This window comes from Ostrea edulis, chromosome 2 (assembly GCF_947568905.1).
Source record: "Ostrea edulis chromosome 2, xbOstEdul1.1, whole genome shotgun sequence".
NCBI lineage: Eukaryota > Metazoa > Mollusca > Bivalvia > Ostreida > Ostreidae > Ostrea > Ostrea edulis.
Genome location: NC_079165.1, coordinates 12,315,792 through 12,337,426, shown reverse-complemented (window position 1 = coordinate 12,337,426; position 21,635 = coordinate 12,315,792). Strand labels below are relative to the sequence as shown.

General features: G+C 36.6%; 2 protein-coding genes across 4 annotated transcripts in view; both read right to left on the bottom strand.

Moving 5' to 3' along the window:
* Positions 1-11: 11 nt before the first annotated feature.
* On the bottom strand, positions 12-8,871 carry LOC125680492 (uncharacterized). 2 transcript variants are annotated; one of them, XM_056156115.1, is made up of 8 exons: positions 8,686-8,871; positions 4,754-4,961; positions 3,918-4,021; positions 2,979-3,098; positions 2,299-2,487; positions 1,472-1,617; positions 1,215-1,335; positions 12-392 (listed from the first exon to the last, which is right to left on the bottom strand). In XM_056156115.1, exons 2-8 carry the CDS (start codon positions 4,819-4,821, stop codon positions 118-120), a joined length of 1,023 nt encoding a protein of 340 aa, XP_056012090.1. In that variant the 5' UTR covers positions 4,822-4,961; positions 8,686-8,871; the 3' UTR covers positions 12-117. The 2 variants fall into 2 exon arrangements, with proteins under 2 accessions (XP_056012090.1, XP_056012089.1); XM_056156114.1 differs by lacking the exon at positions 8,686-8,871 and adding an exon at positions 7,936-8,313.
* Positions 8,872-12,216: 3,345 nt separating this feature from the next.
* Positions 12,217-21,635, bottom strand: part of LOC125680879 (uncharacterized) — a 15,185-nt gene continuing 5,766 nt past the window's right edge. For both annotated transcript variants that reach the window (XM_048920682.2, XM_048920683.2), the window contains 2 exons: positions 19,159-19,593; positions 12,217-17,042 (listed from right to left, as the gene is read on the bottom strand). In XM_048920682.2, the coding sequence (XP_048776639.2) occupies positions 14,488-17,042; positions 19,159-19,593 (2,990 nt within the window). In that variant the 3' untranslated portion in view covers positions 12,217-14,487. The remainder of the gene's footprint in view (positions 17,043-19,158; positions 19,594-21,635) is intronic.

Below are 21,635 nucleotides of genomic sequence, written 5' to 3'. Positions count from 1 at the left end.
CGTGACATTGACAAATTTCTAGTATTTATTGCATTACAAAGTACTGTCGATATTCTTGGTTTTTTGATATACAAAAACAAAATAACAAATAAAAGCAGCAATCAAATTGTCGAAATCTTAAGTCGTATTGAATTCAAACACACTGATGACGTCAGTCTTTTCGCGCTGAATGGGGTCATCAAAGTATAATGGTACTATTTTCTCTGGTGGCGGCGCCATGATAATTTCCTGAGATCCCACGGTATTTGACTTAGATATTTTTCGCTTGCATTTTTTGCAGATTCCTCTCTTGTGTAGAATTATCAATAATATCACCAGAGATATGATAAATAAGGGACCTATAATCATAATGACGTAATACACAACATCAGAGCCGTCCTCTGTCGTGACATCTACAAATCGAAAAGAAAAAAGTGAAAAAAAGTTTGAAAAAAGAATACTTGAAAAAATAATTTTCGTACAATACAAACAGTGCATGAGAACTATTAATCATTGATACGCGTTTTATTTGTGAAATAAACTTTTAATTATAATGTTACCACTATCATTTTCGTGAACCTAATTTAACAAATACATTTTTCTTTACATATAAAAGAAAACGGTGTATCATACTTCACAACTTAAAATAATGAAATAATATTAATCTTTTTTTTTCAAATTGATATACATAAATAACAATGAACATTATCTATATACTAGCTACAGGTATTTACCGACTCGCACGGTACGCTACCCGGACACCCATGATATGGACCTCCCAATTTGAGTTTATTCCTTGTGTAAAGTGGACTTGTGAGTCCAGTGACCGGTAATAGATATAAGGATAACACACACTTTTTATTGACTTACAAAAAGATGACGCGGTACAATTGATTGACTTACCACAGTATGACGTAACACTATTGACTTACCACATGATGACGTAACACTATTGACTTATCATAGTATTACGTAACACGATTGCCTTTCCACAAGATGACGTAACACTATTGACTTACCACAGTATGACGTAACACTACTGACTTACCACAATATGACGTAACACTATTGACTTATCATAGTATGACGTAATACTTTTGACTTACCACATGATGGTATAACACTATATGGCTTATCACAGTATGAGGTAACACTACTGACTTACCACAGTATGACGTAACACAAGTTATTGACTTACCACGTACAGTATGACGTAACACAATTGATTGACTTACAACAAGATGATGCAGCACCAGCAAAGGTAAGCTTCAGACCTGGAGAACTAACAGAAGATGGCGTCTGTGTTGAATCTGAGCACATTTTGGGGAATAATGTCGCATTCGTTCCTTTAACAACCTGTCAATTCAATAACATATTTTGTAGTTTTGGCAAATACTAGTCAGAATTAGTAAAATGTGAAGGAAATAAAAACAACCCACATTTTTCAATGAGCTGAAGATTTTGAAATATTTGAATATCTGTTATGACTTACCAGACAAGCAACCCTATATGTTTGCCCAGTGGTATATTGGTAGGGGTTAATATAAGAAGATGTCACCGCCGTGTCATTGTTCCAAAGGGAGACGTATGTGTATCCATTACTGGTTATACTTCTCAAGCAAGTCCAGAAACCTCCCACTGGAAAGAGACATGCTTTATAATCAAGCAGGTCCAGAAACCTCCCACTGGAAAGAGACATGCTTTATAATCAAGCAGGTCCAGAAACCTCCCACTGGAAAGAGACATGCTTTATAATCAAGCAGGTCCAGAAACCTCCCACTGGAAAGAGACATGCTTTATAATCAAGCACGTCCGAAAACCTCCCACTGAAAAGAGACATGCTTTATAATCAAGCACGTCCAAAAACCTCCCACTGGAAAGAGACGTGCTTCATAATCAAGCACGTCCAGAAACCTCTTTCAGAGACATGCTTTATAATCAAGTAGGTCCAGAAACCTCCCACTGGAAAGAGGCATGCTTTATAATCAAGCAGGTCCAGAAACCTCCCACTGGAAAGAGGCATGCTTTATAATTAACAAGTTTTAACTTCCATAAACCTGATATAATTGGAGAAAAAGATCGGTGATGTTCGGACACAAAATCCGAAAGAAATTAGCACCATGATACTAAAAGACGTTGCAGACTGTGATCCCGATAAATCAAAATTTTACAACATGACAGTAGCTACCATACATGTTTATTTATCATTTTATTTATTTATTTATTTTATTCCGTTATTTTTAACTTTTTTGAAAATTATTGATATTATTATTTTGTATTTCGTATTTTATTATCCCAGGAATTGCATATACACTGTACCGGAAAACTTGTGGTTTGCGGTACAGGAAGAATGGTATGAGAAAGACATCTGAGTTTTGGAGAAGCACCCATCCATTGTGTTGTTTTCGCAACTGGACGAGTCGTCGTGTTGGCTTATAGTAACCAGAGAGAATTCATTCAGAAGGTCCGTGGCACACGTTGCTTCCGATGATCCATCTTCAACAGAACCTGTAAAACGGGATTTATCTCTAATCATGGTTGTGTTAGTAATAACAATAGCGTATACATACACATATAATACATCTACTTCCATCATTCTCGATATTGAAACAGAATAGATATAAAACATTGTGTCAATACAGTAAAACACGTTTATAGCGAAGTGCTTGGGACGAACAATTTTGATTCGTTATAAACATATAACGATATATGCAATCTGTTCATAATATGTTTTAAAACTACAGGGAATGTATTTTAACACTTCTCTGTCAGCGTGAATTCATTATGAACGTGTTCGATATAACCCTGTTGTACTGTACATTGAGCGTTCCTCCATGACCCGCGATATTGAAACACAACAGAAATGAATTTTGTCAATACAATGATACTGTACACACGGTAAATCCAATTTTGAAAAAAAAAATCATGATTATATAGATATATATAATCCTGCTTCTTTTTCACAATACTTTCATGAAGGGCGTATTGTGTAGATTTACCATCTTTTGTTATGGTGATGAAATAAGAACTGTTGTATGACTCCGTGCAGGCTTCCTCTGTTGTTGGAATACTGTCGTCAAACCTCCCCAGGACGTGGTCCTGATTGGTGGAAGAGATGGCTGAAAAGACGTAATGTTTATTTTATCTTTATCATGTTATCCAAGCATTGCTTATATCATATCCACATCATCGTCATCATCATGGTCATTATCATCGTCGTCATCATCGTCGTCAACCGGTCGCGGTTATGGCGCTCGTTTCGTAACTTCGATCTCGGTGCCGCGTCTAACCTACTTAACGTTTAATAGGGGCTGTGACTGTTCCCCCGGTAAGCGTGGACTTAGCTATAGAAGTGAAAGTCACACGTCTTCCGGATATGATCTCTGAAAACTTTAAAAGTCCTGAGTTACTGTAGGCTTTGACACGATAAAGAACCCTAACTATTGCTGCCTTGAGCGTCATGCATGAGTCAAAATTTGTGGCACTTCATCTAAAGCTAGTGACGTCGGCGTCTAGAGCTAGAATTTATATGAGTGAAAAAATTCTCGGATAGGTCGTAAAATGATATATATGTACATTTACTGCATGGTAGTGAGGGAGATATGAAGATCTATTCTTCCAAGAAAATCACATATTCCCCATGGGCAACAAACAAATAATAGTCATTTTAAAATGCGTAAAAAAAAAAAAGAGTACATCTCTATTTCTCTTAATTACGAATTAGCATGATTAGTCTTGTATTTTATGAAGTTAGAATGTTGTTCAGATAAATCTTTCTCGTTGGTAACATACTTAGTTGTATATATGTAATATATTGTATGTTGACAAATAAATCTGTTTTAAAACACAATAAAGTGAATAGAATCATTTTAAATCGTATTTAGACACACGCATAAATCCTTAACAATAAATGAAAGTATTTAAATATATCGGAGTACCTGTTTTGTGAAAATAATAGTATTTTGTGGCTGATACTCTCCAAAATTCTAAACAGATGAAGCCGCGAATATTCCCTCCAAACACGAAGGAAGTTTCCGTCGACCTACAGCAATAACACAGAATTACAAAAAGTGGCAAGACATATGTAGAAAGGAAACGTTTAATAAATTAATACTCTGCAGTCCTTTTCACAAAAATTCTTAAGATTTTAAAAGATGAAAATTTTAAAACGCTGTAATTCTTTTACAATTCTTCACTCATGTATTTCTGAATGAGCAAACCTAAGTATATACATAGGTTTTGCCGTTTGATTGTAGTTACATGTACAAACAACCTGCAGTTATTTTATCTAAGCAATTAGGATTCTTAATTAAAAACAACCACAAGCGCCTGAAGTGGGGATAGCTTGTATAGATCTTATGTACGTACCCCCCCCCCCCCACCCCCTTAGCTGCAGAACTGTAGCTCTCCGACAAAAATTATGTTGACAGACCGGAGACCACTTGTGAGATACTAATATATGTTAGTACATGTATATCACAAGTGGTCATCTCAAAAGCTTATAGAAGGTAGAAACTGATTATTCAGAACGACTTATGAGGGTGATCGGTGGGGAAATAACATATTTTAGATAAATTACTGGTATAAAAATAATTTCATTCTAGAAGGGTGGGGGTGGGGGTATGTACATAAGAATTATACAAGCTATCCACACTTCAGGTACCTGTGTGAACAACAGGGGCAGAAATATTCATCATGCACAACCTTATAAAAATAAAAATTGAATGGTTTTTTTTAAAGATTTTGAAATAATGGGATATATCCCGAAACTTACCGAAACAGGTATGTCCTGTCACTCTGTACAATGCATTCCCAGTCCAACGAATTAACACTGACGGACATATATATAGGATACCCAAAGATGTGTGAGGAGTTGATGTTCAGCGTAGAACTGTTGTCCAGTGTGGAGTTGATGGTCAGAGGTCCTTTTTGTGCGCTGTGCCAAACCCCATCTAGTTCATCCGGCAGCGTACAGGAACTTCCTGAAATGACGAAAATTCCCTGCAAGTATGACTCTCAGACTCCATGCGTATCAAAAATTTATCTGAACATCACATAGAATTTTTTTTCTTTCGTTACTTTACCAATTTAAAAGACAATAAATGTACTGCTTTAAGAAAAGGTGAAGATAATGAACAAGTGATCAATCTCATAAATCTCACAAACAATACAAAATCAAGAGTAAAGCAAACACGGCCCCCTGGATATACTAGTGCCTAGGATAAGTAAGCATCCCCTGTCGACCGATCCAACCAACTTGAGCCCTTTATCTTGTGCGGGTAAACGGAGCAATCCGTAGTCAAAGTTAGTTTGTGAAAAATTGGTATGAAACACAGACAGATTTGATCCAATGATACTAAGGTTGTATTGACAAACTATGGCTTAGTTCGATTATCAACTATAGTAACTAGAGTTGAACCATAGTACGATCGAACTGCCTAAGGTCTAAACCGGAAGAGGTGTTACTGCGCATGTCTGGTCCACCAGACAGCAACCTATACTTACAGAGTGGTTAAACTTTAGTAACCAGACAGGTGCACTGAAGGTCCGGAAGCAATCTAGGCATGCGCAGTTAAGTTTCGGAAGTCAACTAGACATCTACTATGGTGTATGATTGAACTAAGCCTAGATCTGTACAACGACCATAGAATTTTGCAAAATGCTGATTGTAAACGAGGCTGTTAAAATCCTCGTAGCATCAACTTACTTGTCAGTAGCTTGATTCGATTTAAAAACTGATCATACGCAGAACATACTCTTGTTAATCGAATCGGTTGAGAGACATATGTATACACCATAAGCAGGTGACTATGGAATATGGTAATTTGACAATGGTGATGCTAAAGTCATCCTGTTTGCCATAAAGTTGAGTTGTTAGTTTGCCGTTAACATCTATGTTCAATAAAATATCTAAGTAGGTTCTATGGAGCAGATGTGGAAGACTGCGGTGTTTTTAGTTCGAGTTCACTGGGATATATCTAACTGCCGTATGAATGAAAATGAGTATTGATAATAGATAAAATGTCGTCGATATATCTATATATAGGAAAGGAGAATTATGTAGCTCGAGATTTGCACCAATTTCTTCTATACATTACTGTCTGTCAGTTCTTTTTTCCATCCCAGAAAAAGTGAAGAGGAAACATTCCTGTTCCTCTCATGCATAAATCTTATTAAACCATTGACTTTAAGAACTCTTATGACGTCATAGGAGGGTAGAACTATGTGGAGAGAAAATTCTTTATTCATAAAAACAAGATATCTCTCAAATTAACAGAGAAGAATAAATATTTAAGTATCGGAGGTAACTCTCAGTCATTATGAAATAGAAATATCTTAATTGTTTCTCGTTGTGAAATAGATATCTATTTGAATCACAGCAGATATATCATAGTAAAATAAATGTTTATTTAAGCATCGGAGATATCTCATAGTAAAATAGACATGTAGTTAAGTACAAGAGATGGTAAAATAGATGTTTCATAGTAAAGTAGAATAATATCTCTAAGCATAGGAGATAAGACATATCTTTAAGTATAAAACTAAAGAGTTATCTCTCATACTGAAATAGATATCTCTCTAAGTATAGAAGACAATAGTAAAATAGATAACTCTTTGTATAAGTTTAGGATACCGGGTACCTCATATTAAAGTAAAATTATAGATATTATTTCTTTACAAGAGATATCTCTCAACCAAAGATGGATGTGACATTGGCTTTAATCAAATGAGATATACCTGTAAAGTAAACTGAAATTTCTTTAGGTAGGCCTATATCATATCTCTCTCAAAGTAAACATAGAAGGGGATAGGTATACGTGCTCAAGGTCTCTTGGGGGGAATGGAAATCTGTTTTTAGGAGATGATTTCTGATATAAAAAATAGCTATGGTATATCTCTTTTCATTCCAGAGAAGTATTTGTAAGTAAAATATATCACAGCCCATGATCCGTAAAAATAATGATCATGTCATAAACATGTACGTATATCAATAACACAGGCACTTGATGTTTTACACATATATTATAAAAAAAAAAAAATTGTCTTCCTGTATACATAATATTCGTGAAGACAATTTTTTTTATAGATACATGTATGTAAAATGCCTGTGATCAATAGTCCCTCTTCGTACAGATGCTAATTTACTATTCAAAATAGGGGGAGGGGTCACATATTTGGCTGTTTTTGAACCCCCAAAAATGCGAATAGAATTTTAAGTAAACTCGACATGAACTTTGCAAACTTATACATACTCGCATGCGTTTTACAGAAATAAAATCGCAGTAACAAACCTTTGTCAATTTATTTGTTCCGTGTGTTTTCTATTTTGGTCCACTAAAAGTTGTATAGCTTATTGAAATAGACATGAATTATATATCTAATGATGTGGTAAGATAAGCAAAATTATGACTGATTTCCGTTTTAACCAATCGACATATTCTATTGGGATACTGTTTTGTTATAGTACAAGTATCGTATACCATACAACCTGGCAATTTGTTCCAACATCGCTTACATGTTACTAATCTATGTAATATATTCATCGGAAGAAGAAGACTTCAGAAGAAGAAGACACGACAACTACATTAATTCGGTTTGGATTTTCATGATAAAAAGGTTGCTTAAAAAATCCAACACGTTAAAATTGCACGTGAATTCTTACAGAACGATTATTCGGGGTGGGGGGTATTTTAACGTCGAATTGGTCTTATAAATTTGGGGGGAAATATATATATTGTGAGTATTCTTACATAAATTTGTATAAAACTTATCATATTGTAATAATTATATACATGATTATATGTACATGTTTCTGTACATGATACAAATAATTACATATAACACACGATAGTTGTAAATATCATATTCAAATAATTATATATAGTACATAATACAAATAATTACATATAACACATTATACTTGTAAATATCATATTTAAATAATTATATAATTACCTGTTAATCTGAATAAGCCGCTAAGGAAAAGAATTAGGATAAATGAAAAGGCTGACATGACACTACATCCATGGAGAAAACTACCGTACTAGTCTTCTAACTGAATATTAACGTCCGTGGTGATTTACTCCCATTGATTAATCAATACACACAAATCATTAGCCTGTTGTTTTAAGTCACAGAGGGTGAGGTTTGTAATGGAGGATAGGGAAATTTTTCATTTAATTGCAGTTTCTAAAGAAAGCAACGTTCCGTGTTCGCGCATATATTGCATTGTTGCTCGTGACACCAGCTCCGAATTTTAAAGAACTCATTCGATCCAAAGGTTGATTGTCTGTGCAGAGCAAGAAGGGGATCGTTGCCTTTATACTTTATCGCTAAATGTTTTTTGATTCATAAATAATCATTATATTCAATGATAAAGAAAGTTATTTTAATAATAGATGTCGGATGGCTGCATTTTAAATAATCTATCATCCTTACCCCTAGATAATCAGGAATCAATTATATAATGTAATATGAGCTGCTGCGTGGAAAACAACCATAGAAATTTAAAATTCGAAGATACATTTCGTTCATACACACACAAATAATTTATTTCATGGGCATCATGCATTGCTTCAGAGAAACGCACTTTGCCTCGATCCCCACCACTTCAGTTATGTAATTACATGCGAGGGTAATATAACAATCCAAACATAACAACAAAAGATTTAAACTGCTCATTGTATGCAATATCTATGAAATTACCTGAACGTGTTTTCCTGGTTACAGCCTATAAAATTTCAGCATTTCATCCAATCGCACAAACACACTTATTCTTTCATTTGAAGTGGCAATTATTACAATTTATTCAAAAGCTGAGTAATGGAGTGATATCACTGAAGGGATAGGCGATATCACAATCCGAAGAAATCACTCAGTCACCGTGGAATGTGTGGTAATGTGTATCTACTCCAAATTGTAACATTTAATAGTATACAGTTATTGACTGGGTTCGAGGACAACAACTGTTTTGTTTGACCCAAGAACGGATCTGTTGCCCGAAGCCGTAGGCTGAGGGCAACAGATCCGTTCGAGGATCAAACAAAACAGCTGCTGTCCGAGGACACAGTCTATAACTATTTTGTTATACATCTTCATTTTTTTAAAGGTTGTTTTTACGAGATGCGCATGGTTTGTTGACTTCAAACTTTTAACAAGACAGTGTAATTGCGTACGTTTATCAACGTATCCACTAGTTTAAAAGAAAACATACCCAATATCCGAATTAATAATCAATTATTAAATTTTTCGTATTCCTGCTTAGCGTTTCATCTAATAAATTCTGCATTTCATCATCCAGTTAAATCACTGAACCTCGCCATTGCGTAAGCAAAGCAGCAGACCAATAATCACGTGACTTGCGTAGCCAATGGAAAGAAGGCAGACTATTGCCCCGTAAACTGTTGACCGGTCAATAGACATGAGTGTGAGAATATGTATAACATTTAAAATTTTGGTTCTAAATCGTATTAGTTTTATATTGGAAAGAAAATGAAGGTGTATAACAAAAGGACAATGAAGTCCCCACAGTGAATGTCAACAGCACTACAAAGGCACGAGGTCAATAATTAAATCATATATAATTTACTCTTATCGTGTATTGCCCTCAGATGATAAGAATGTATTACATGTTAGAAAATAATGAGATGTCTGAAGATGTGAAACAAGTAGAGTGAATTTGTAATAACTGCACATTTTAAAATTGTACGTCTAAATAAAGAACAAATGTATTCATAAGGTTGATATCAAGATTCTGAATATAATTTTTCGTTACAAGTGTAAATTATACGTCCACGAGGGCATCTGTCTCCAGCACGAGATCCCGTGGGAATCCGGGTTAGAAAAGGTCCTCAGAACCCCTTACTTGCCATAAGAGGCGACTAAATGGGGCGGACCTTTACAAGAGACCGCAAAAACCGACGTCCCGTGTCACAGCAGGTGTAGCACGATAAAGATCCCTGCACAAAAGCCGTAAGTGCTGAGCATAGACCGAAACTTTTCAGCCCTTCATCGGCAATGGTGACGTCTCTATATGAGTAAAAAAAAACTGAGCAGGACGTTAATAAGTATACAACAAACCAACCCCAGCACGAGGTAGTGTAGCTGGGGAACCGTAGCTCTCCAGGGATGGAATATCCCAAGTTTTTAAAATAAGTTTTTCAGGGAGCTACATTTCTACGGGTAGAGGTAGTAAAGTTAAGGAAGGGGAGGACTGATGACTTAAACCAAGTTGGTAAGGGATACGCCCTTATTAACTACAATATGTACATGTCATTTTACACTCTATATATTAAGATGCTGTTGGTCCGAAACAGGAATGCAACTGAATTAGTATGTTTTATCGCGTTCTTTGCCGACAACCAATTAATTTTTACCACAAATGTCGATAACTTGCATTTCTTGTATTGAGAAAATTACAATTTGTAGTTTTAAAAAACCCCAACTAATTAATTGTAAATCAATGTAAACAATAGAATCACATAATTGGGATTAAAATGTCGCGATATGATTTTAAAAGTATTTATATTTGCAATGTTTATGCCTTTTAGTTATCTTTGATAGTTGTTAAAATGGGTAGTAAAAACCGGGCCGGGTCACCTGCGTAACCCGATTTCTTTAGTTTTCTTCGTTGATATATCTTTATTTGTTTTGAAACTTACAGAATATATTCTTAATGATACATTTAGTCTTCGGTACAAAATTTAGCGCAGAATATTACATACAGATAAAGAATGCAACGATTGTAAAAAAAAATCTGGTTGGTAAAATGGGTAGAGAGACCAGAACACACATTGTTGCATATTTTCTATAAACTATGCACCTGCTGCTGAAACCCTTGCATATTTTCATTTCTTAGAGGGTTGAATTGGATACTCAATGCATTATTTGACCATTCCAATGTTCGGCGATTTTCCAAACCCGGGCCAAGAGGAAACCGGATGCGGTTGACCCGGGCCGGCGTTATTCATTCCGATTTAGTTGCTAATGTTTTTGATTAATTACCGGAATTGTGAGATCAAAGTGATATCCATTCATATAGTGGGAAGCTGTTTACGTTCAGGATGCGTCGAAAATGAAAGTGACAGCTAACACCCTCATTTTATTCGGAATTTTAATTTTCGACCATGGGTTACCAGTATACGGTTTCCTTTTGACCCGGGTTTTGATAAATCGTAAATATCAAACATACAAGACTCACATAACAGATACTGCTGCATTTTGGTGATAAATCATCATAATATTTATCTAAATCATGTGTGGTTTCATTGTTGTGTCACATATATCAGTCGTAATCACAGGAAAACGTGTATTTTTTCTTGCTATACCCATTTTACCAACCCGAAATAAACAATCGTTGATATTTTCAGAGTGAGGCAAAATTATACCGTAATTTTTGTAGCGAAGATCCAATGTATCATCCAGATTGGGATTAAGAAGTTTCACATCAAACGAAAATAAAGTAACGAAGAAACTAAAATATTCGGATTACAAAGGTGACCCGGCCCGGTTTTTACTACCCATTTTACCAACTATCGTTATCTTTACAAAATTTCATTATGAATGCGTTGTAGTTTTGAACAATGCATGTAGTGAATTTTTATGAATATAGTATGTCTATTCTAAATAAAAGTATAAAGTTCACTTTAGAAATAAACTTCATTTTTGGAAGAAAAAAAAATGCGAAATTTCAAGTCGTCATACTTTTGATGAGGCGCTAACGTGCTTCATGAAGCATGTCGGTGTGTGGCCTCGCAGTTCATGCATTATCTGAAATGAAATGTACCCACCCGTTCCTGCGATACTACCACATTTTTCTCCACATCTCAGTTTAAAACGAAAATGTGTGGTGTATTTCCGGTAACTAACAGGATTTATCAATTACCATATTTTGAAGTTTTGCGGAATAACAATGCGGTTGGTTACTACGTGAATCGGGGTGACTTCGGTTCATATCCGAGTTAGTAGGGTAATTCCAATGTTCTCTCTTTAATTACGCCCATGTATAATACCCCAACTAATCACATCCAATGTTTGAAAACTAACACATGTGCAGTGGCATTACAAGACTGGCATAATGCTACTATATACCACACCAACCCTCGTAAAAGCCAAGGTTAGATGGGTAGAGTTGAAATGTTACAATACGTTGAAACTCTCCGTTCGATTGCAACTCGGGTAGCCCGAGTTTGTTAGTACGAACCGAAGTCGTCCTCAAACCATAAAGATTAGCCCATCACAAGTGCGTGTAGGATGTCTTTATTCAGGTTTACATTCTTGTTTTCTATGATATTGAACACTAGTAGCAATCTGACAAAAATCTCACAGTTGCAGAACTCTGCCAACGACTTTCTTTTCCCACTCTGTAAAAATATTATATACGAAGGCCCAGCTCTAGCTTTATAACTCACCAAGTCCAAAAACCTGTAGGTTTCTATAAAATTCACGAAAGTCAATATCCTTACCATATGCACATCTTCAAAACAAATATAAAAAAAACTTTAGCAAACAATGAGGTCCTAACTAGAAAACTGTGGGTAGAGTTGCACGGACAGACCAGTGTAAATCATATAACCTTTAATTTCAAAGAGACTGAGGTCAAAATGGATCAAAACTGCAACACATCTAGGATGACCCATACAAAAAGTTTCATCATAAGTTTGAGCTTAATATGCGACAGAGAAATGACAATAAAAACAGAAAACCCAAAACAGACAGAGATACAGACATCGCTGTAACATATTACGTGTTAAGATGGGCATATACAAAAACATGCAAAAAGAATCATGTATTGTGGGTACAGGAAGCACAAGATCCCAAAGATCTTGAAATTATATGTTTAGTTATGCAGTTATCACATCTATTGAAGCCAACAAGCCGACGAAATATATTAATGATTTTGCACCAATGAAATTCATGTGTGCACCTAACACTATAAATTCGAACATCCCAATAGAGATTTATATACAAGATACCTGTTTATATATTGTATGTACAAGGTTTGATAAACAGTACTTTTCTATTTATAGAAACCATTTCAAAAACGATATCACAAAACATTTCTTCAAGAGAAAGGGTATTCTTTACTTCTAGATATTTATATACAACAAAATCAATGTAGAAACACCCTCAATATAGTGAAGATGCATGCATATGCAAATCCACACGAAGGATCCTAATGGAAATGTGCAGAGCTTTTATGAATTACCGTGGCTTGGATTTCTCGAAAAAATCTCAAACTTAAGTTCGAGTTTTCGTTTATTTGAGTAGAGTCAAAATTTGAGGAAAATCTCAGACTTAAGTCCAAGTTTCGACTTAAGTTTCTTTTAAAAAATCGAGGCCTGGTATTCAAAATCAAATGCCAAAGAAAAATATATCCTGAAGAAAACAAAAAATCCCAAAATAATAAAACCTATAATGGAACAAAAGAGATACCGTGTAACAAAGACATACGATATAACATAAGACATACGTAACAAAGTGGATTAAAGCTCTCAATATATGTTGTGTATTTCATTAAAGAAAGATTCATTAAAAACCCTTTCATTGAGGTGTATAGTGTGAAGGGTTTTTATTTTTCAACGTGCCCTCTTAATGTTGGTGTTCTGGATACAGTTACAGAACGTTTTACACCTGTTCAAGGCAACACATGTCGTTGTACGCCCCCACCCACTCTACACATACCAAGGTACGCCCCCACCAACTCTACACATACCAAGGTACGCCCCCACCCACTCTACACATACTAAGTTACACCCCCACCCACTCTACACATACCAAGGTACGTCCCTACCCACTCTACACATACCAAGGTATGCCCCCACCCACTCTACACATACCAAGGTACGTCCCCACTCACTCTACACATACCAAGGTACGTCCCTACCCACTCTACACGTACCAAGGTACGTCCCTACCCACTCTACACGTACCAAGGTACGTCCCTACCCACTCTACACGTACCAAGGTACACCCCCACCCACTCTACACGTACCAACGTACGTCCTTACCCACTCTACACATACCAAGGTACGTCCCCACCCACTCTACACGTACCAAGGTACGCCCCTACCCACTCTACACATACCAACGTACGCCCCTACCCACTCTACACATACCAAGGTACGTCCCTACCCACTCTACACGTACCAAGGTACGTCCCTACCCACTCTACACGTACCAAGGTACGTCCCCACTCACTCTACACATACCAAGGTACGTCCCTACCCACTCTATACGTACCAAGGTACGTCCCTACCCACTCTACACGTACCAAGGTATGCCCCTACCCACTCTACACATACCAAGGTATGTCCCTACCCACTCTACACATATCCATTTCACTCTGCTCTCTTAGTCCCTCGATGTTTTCATTTTCACATAGATTTGACTTTATTTCACACCTTACATCTATTTTCCACATCAAACTTCGAAATTTCGGGTCGACTGACAGTCTTTAACACACAATCTTTTGATTTCAGCTAGATTCCAGTTTCTTTAGCCCGACATCTATTTTTTCGATTCCTTGGTGTCTTTTGCTTTATCTTTCATACTCCGCAATGCCATCATCCGTTCTCGGTCGCGCTCCCTTGCCCTCATTATCATCATCATCATGCGCTCTCTTTCATAAGGATCTTCCTCGCGCTCTTTGGGAAATTCCAGTTCTATGCCTTCCTGCATTAACATATGAACGATCTCCTCATCCCTGTTCAGCGCTGCTAATGTTATAGCAAAATTGCCCTCTTTCGTTGTGTTTTCCGGTTTTGCCTGTTTGTCTAGAAGCAAGTCCACTATGTGCCAATAACCATTCTCTGCTGCGATATGTAGAGGAGTTTTCTTGTCTGCAGCTTGACAATTAACATCTGCCCCGTTCTTTAACAGCTGCTCTACTGTTCCTGAACGATTAAAAAGTACTGCAAAATGAAGAGCAGTCCATCCACCAAGTCCCTTTTCATTTATTGAAGCATCTTTTTCCAGTAAAGACTTTACAAGATTGAAATTTCCCAACGCACAGGCAGTATGCAGAGGTGGCCAGTTATCTCGGCATCCCTCCAACCTCGACTTCGGCATAGCATTGGTTATAGTTCTTACAATGCCTTCTACACCCACTCCAGTTGCTGCTGCCAGCATAGACCTACCATCATTCATCTTGTAATTGTCTTTGATTTCACTACCGCTCCAGTGAAGCTGACGCGTGGCACTATCTCCACCGCATCTAATGGCTTCGTGAATTGGCAAGCTTCCAGTCACACTCTTTAATGTGTTAATGTCTGGTTTGGATTTCAGGAGTCCTCTAAGTGCCCCATCATCTGGATTCCTGGCAGCTAGGTGATATACGGTAAATCCATCTTCGGTCGTCTGTTTGACGTCTGCTCCCTTTTCAACCAAAGCTTGTAAAGTATCATGTGACCCGTACACTGCCGCTATATGAACCAGTGGTGCCTTGAATTTCCTTGCCAAATCAAATATTTCCTGTCCATATAGGAGAAGAAAATCCTCATCAGGTAATGGATCAGTAGCACTAATTGAAGCTCCATCATCTAGCAACATTTTCACAATCCTACCATAATTCATTCCATTCCCATGACAAGCTGCAAACAGGCTGATATCGAGTTCTTCTTTGAACCACTCCTGTTCTTTAATATCCTTAAAATATTCATGTTTTATCAAATGTTTGATGGTTTGATCTTGTCCATAGTAGCACAGCCAGAAAAAGAATGATCGGTTATAGTCCCCCCTTTGAAGAACTACGGGTTGTAAGGATCCCATTTCCGCCATGAATCTTACAAATGCTTCTCCAAATCGCACATCACACAGACTTTGGTGTGATGCTATAAGTCTAACATTACCTCTGAGGATTTCAAATACAAGTCTTTGGCTCAGACTACCATAGTCCCTATTCCAAACACTCAAATTTGATTCCATTGTAATTGTGAAGTAGCTTGAAGTTCTTATGCGTTCATTCAAGAAATCTAGGCTACAAATTTCCATAACTTTTTGCGGAATTTTTCTAAATACTGAATCAGTCACAAAGAAAAACATTCTTTCATGGCAGAACTTCCACTGGTACAGCTGGACTGGTTCCAGAAACACCCCCGACAGAAGGAAACAGGCATATCGCATCTTCTCTAAATTCACATCATCTGGCACCTGTAGAGCAATCTTCAACTGCCTAAAAATATTCTGTTGAAATTCTGTATATTCTTCAAAACTTTCCCTATCAAGTTCGATCTTTCCGTCCAACAATCCCACACAAGCAAGACAATAATAAACGATTTTATCAAAACTATGCACTTTCTCGAGTACAGTTTCAATGGATTTTTCAGGGTTTTTGAAATATAGTTGACCCTCCATATGGAAGCTTTTGACTCCCGCGTATAAACGGCTATGATAAGCAAAGGAGTTATCTTTACTTTTTCCAATTTCATCCTGTTCGTTAAACGACAACCCATGCTCTCCCCCACAGCAAGCCTCTAGAACCTTCATCTTATCATATTTACTAGCCCTGTAATTGTCGTGTGAAAGATCTATCACGTGTTTTGAAAGAAAGAGCGGACATAGCGTTACCCTTGGGTGCATCTTCTCCAGCTGGTGCTTTTGGAAAGTGATAATCACCAAAGTATTAGGTCTGTTTTGTATAGCAGTCTTGTGAATTTCATCAAGATGGTTTATCCACTCTTCAATTTTTGAAGACGTGTAAGTTGCAGGACCGAATATTTTATCAATCAGTACACACTGCTTTTTGGAGGTGTCCACTTTGCGTTGCCACTCCTGATAAGAGTTGACAGTCACCACAGTATATTGCTCCCGGCCTTCCTCGTTCAGGGCCACCTTCTCCCACAGGTTCCGGTCTCGCAGCTCCGGTATTGGTACAAGTTTCTCCGGTTTCTTGGCAAACTTAACACACAGATGGTCCGCCAGGGATCGCTTCCCATCACCAGGGAAACCTGTAATGGTGACCCAGCCTGCATTCCACAGCCTCCTTCTGGCTGTGTAATACGCGCTACTCTCCACAAACAAGTCCTCACTGTTTACTAAAGTGACGTTGAAAAAATCGTACCACACTGTAAACAAAGAACAATATGCATGTTAATACTTTCCTTGAATGAATGGATAAATCGTAACTTTTCTCAACATTCTCCTACATGTATAATGATTTTAGCAGGATTTTTATTCTTCACCTTTTGCCAGTGGAGCAAAATTCATCATTTAAATGTTTAATCATGAAAATTTCTATTATTCCCTTATCAAAAGTAGAGAAAGCAAAAGTTACTGATGATTATGCCAAATAGTGTGTTGATGGCTTTCATTGATCCAAATTTTAAAACATTTTAAAACTAGAGATTGTTCTTATGAAAAACAGACGTCTCCCTAGCTCCCCAAATTGGAAGGGCTCCAAATGAATCCTCCTCGCCTTAATGTTCTGCATGGTATGGAAGATAAAGCATGAGCAAGAACATGGACATTACGAACTCCGATAAGCCACATAGGAGAAGTGTTCACAAACTATTGTACACCCTTCACCCCTCAGATCCACTATTATAACTTAAAGCAATACAAGCTGTAACTGACAGTATTTTTTTCAACTATCCAATTATGCACCAAATAACACGTTTCGGTATAACTAATATAATCCCCAAGACCTGAAGAAAAATCAGCAAAATAAGCTAGGGAACATTGTTTGAGAGCACACCTACAATGAGCGTTTCGTATATAAACCGTCATTGCTTCGTATACACAGACATGGGAACGATGATTGCTGAACACAATCTGGTTGCTGAGACTGCATGAGGTCATATTCAAAGACCACATTTTTTGTTTGTTTTAAAATATTACGTCTTTTCATGAATGACAATAAGTGTAAGAAAGTAATAATTACACAAATGTGCCACTCAAATGAAATTTTGATGGTAAATTTTCTATGACATTGGCATGTTAAATTGTTTACAAATCTGACACTGGCTCAGTGCCTCTCTTTCGCTTTTTTCCAAACTGGTGACTTCTGAGTCAGTACACATCGGAGATTACGAGCAGGAATTACTGACAGGAGGACAATAATTCATGAATCTACATTTTCTGCTGATTTGACGGGTTTATTGCTTCAAATTCACTCTGATTCTATGAAGTTATATATATTCAATCACAAATTAATGTTAAATATTTGTTCTTTTATTTTTCAAATCATTTCCCGACAGTTAAAGCTTGTATTGCTTTAAAGGATAACAATTGGATCCTCCGGATAAGCCATACAGGAGAAACGTTAACAAGCTATTTCAACATCCTCCACTCCTCTCAGATCCACTATAACTTTTAGGAAAATAATTGGATCCTTCTGTCCCGACCATATGCATATTTACAAATGGCAATAAAGCATTGTACAAAGTTTCAAATCGATCAGATAAGCCATACAGGAGGAGAAGTGTTTACAAGCTATTTTACATCCTGCACCCCTCATAGATCCACCATAATTTTTAGGAAAATAATTGGATCCCCCTGTCCCGACAATATGCACATCTACAAATGGCAATGAAGCATTGTATAAAGTTTCAAGTATATCTGATTTGCCATATAGGAGGAGAAGCGGTCACAAGATTTTGTAACGGAGAGACGGACGGACAGAAAGTACAAAAACAATATGTCTCCCCCTGGAGGAGGGTAGACATAATAAGTGCACGTAGAGTACATAATGATTTGTTACAGTCACATAATGTGTGTAAAACACCTGTTAACTATCTGTGTATTGTGATTCAGATCTTCCCTACTAATGTCAATGACTAAGAACATCAACAGATGCATTATACTACATTATATTTACAATGTAAGTTGCATTATACTACATTATATTTACAATGTAAGTTGCATTATATTACATTATATTTACAATGTAAGTTGCATTATATTACATTATATTTACAATGTAAGTTGCATTATATTACATTATATTTACAATGTAAGTTGCATTATACTACATTATATTTACAATGTAAGTTGCATTATATTACATTATATTTACAATGTAAGTTGCATTATATTACATTATATTTACAATGTAAGTTGCATTGTAAAGGAAAATGATTGTGAATGTGCTAAAAGACATATCTGATCCAAGTATCAATCTTAAATTCTCCACTCATGGTCTCTTGCATTGTATCAAGATAATGTCTGAATCATGTGACTTACTATTCACTTGTTCCTGAGTGAGATAAATTTTAGATTCCAGCACCACTGGTGCTCTGTGAAGGGGGACATATTCGGGTGCAGTCTGTCTTTGTGGAGGAGGGTTTGGGACAATCTCTGTTGCAGTCTGCCTTCGTCGAGGAGGGCTTGGGCCACTGACGAAAATGACATCATCGTCGTCTGCTGCTTCTGAGGTCTGCATTTGTATATCATGCTGTTCTACATTGCCTACTGTCTGCAGGTTCTGAGTGGTGTTATCTTCCTCCACGGATGCTGAAGCAGCAGCTGGCTGAACCGTAGGAGTCACAGTTGGTTGCACAAATGTGCTGGCTTCTGGGGTTGTCACGGTGGCTGCAGGTGGTGCAGTTGTTGCTGGGGTTGACGAAAATGTCTCCATATCATCATCATATTCCTCCACATCATCGAAATCTTCATCTTCTACAAAATTTTAAATTTCACAATAATTAAACATACTCATCGAAGTGTAACCCATTGTTTCATATGCATACAATGATTGTTCTTAGCCATTAGTTCAGTACTGCAACAAATGCAACTTCCTGTTTGTAATACTTGCATTGAGAAAGCTACACATGACTACAATATCAACCACATCAGAAAGAAAGTTGGCCTAAAGTTCACTTCTCCAGGTTCACTCGGCATCAGCTCTGGTACTGTACACTCAGACAGTGAACCAAATACTTGAAGCTTAGAAAACAAATCATGAAGATTCCATGTTCACAATTTCTTCTTTTTTTTTCTAAACCAGGAGGTGGAGCTTATCTTAAAGTGGGTGGAGTCAAGCCTGATCTCAAATCAGTATCAAAATATACTCAACTTCACTTACAAATTATTTCAATTCAATCAAAGTTTTTAATAATGAATAGTCAGTTTGAAGTCAAATGAAACATTTACATACAAGAGTACTTTTATGAATGTTTAAACATTACAGCACACAAAGAAACGGAATCGTCAGTCTATGCGAAAGACATCGGACCGTCGGACCTGACCGATGTGCAGTGCCTCAGGTCCAATGCATCATTTTTTACACCGGACCGGAATGTCCGATGTCTTAGTGTCCGATTTTGAGCTTTACTATTTTGATGCGGAGTCATTTAAATGTTTGTTATAAGTAAAAAATAGCACACAAATCCAAATACGTAAATGAATGTGATTAAACTAAACTATTATACGGGAGGGGATCCCTGGTATAGTATTACTAGTATAATAAATAAGATTCCCTTGGTTTTGCATTTTCACGTGTTTCACTTTTTTACATTAGGTTTTTCGGTCTGACAAAATTTGGTTCGGTCCGGTGTGTTCATTGATTACACAGGACCGAATGTCCTGTGTGGTCCAAAAAACTTTCGCATAGACTGAATCGTGAAGAAAACTTGGGACATTTTAGTTTGTATGACAGACTGCACGCTCTGCTTCTTTCTTTTGATAAAAAAAATGTGTAGGAGATAAGCAATACTCTTCCATGAAAGTTAAGGGCAATATTGTCATCCGAAACTGCTCATATGCCCCCATCCCTCATAGCTTTAGTCTGATCAACATTCATTTATATTTTAAGAAATAAAAGTTAAATGTAAATATAAAAATAAATTTCATTTTCTAAAATACATAAGGGTATAAACTGAATTTTTCATGTCAGCTTACTTCATAAAGCCTAATTACTTAGAGCATGTTTACCTTCATGAATTAAGTAGGCTGGTGTGAAACGTTGCGGTTCATACCCTCATATATTTTCAAAAACAAAATTCAATTGAAATCTTTTATTTACATTTTACTTTCATTTCAGGAATTCCCAGCCATATATATACTAAATTGATCAAGATTCATGCACACAGTTCTTTACAAGTGCAACACATTCATGAGGAAATGGCTATCAAAACAAACTGTAAAGATATCAAAGAAAAAACATTGGTAATGTAAATACAATTGAACTTCAGTATTTCGAACACCGATATCTTGAATACCATGGATATGTCGAAGTGATTCAGAAGTCCCAACTATTTATTCTTTTTTTAACTCTAAGTATCTTGAATCTTCGGATGTATCAAAGTTTTTTCTCAGTCCCATCGAGTTCACGATAACAAGTTTTGACTGTATAATGTTATAACCAATTATCCAGCTATAACTCTACATGTACCCAATCTAATTAAAATTAGACTATCTCTAATCGTTACACTGAAGAGTAACGGTTAGAGAAGATCTGATCTTAACTAGATTGCATGGTCCCAAACTAAAGTCTCAGACAGTATACATGAGGAATTTTAAGCCTTCACACTACGAGCGTTATTCAGCCTGTGAGTATAAACATTTACGTGATATAAGTCAGATGTAGGTATCGGAATTTTTCTGATCTTGTGTAGGGGAAATAACTCTTAATTACCTGGTATTTCAGAATCCTGTTATATTACAATTCTCATAATGGACTGGACTGTTATCACATGGCTGTTCATAAGATTAATTTGCAA

What these genes read in the sequence shown, in the direction of transcription:
- LOC125680492 (XM_056156114.1), bottom strand. Translation starts at nt 7,993, where the DNA reads ATGTCAGCCTTTTCATTTATCCTAATTCTTTTCCTTAGCGGCTTATTC. An exon ending in CGGCTTATTCAGATTAACAG is followed by an intron (nt 4,962 to 7,935) that starts GTAATTATATAA and finishes TCGTCATTTCAG; the next exon opens with GAAGTTCCTGTACGCTGCCG. An exon ending in CTATTATTTTCACAAAACAG is followed by an intron (nt 3,099 to 3,917) that starts GTACTCCGATAT and finishes ACGTCTTTTCAG; the next exon opens with CCATCTCTTCCACCAATCAG.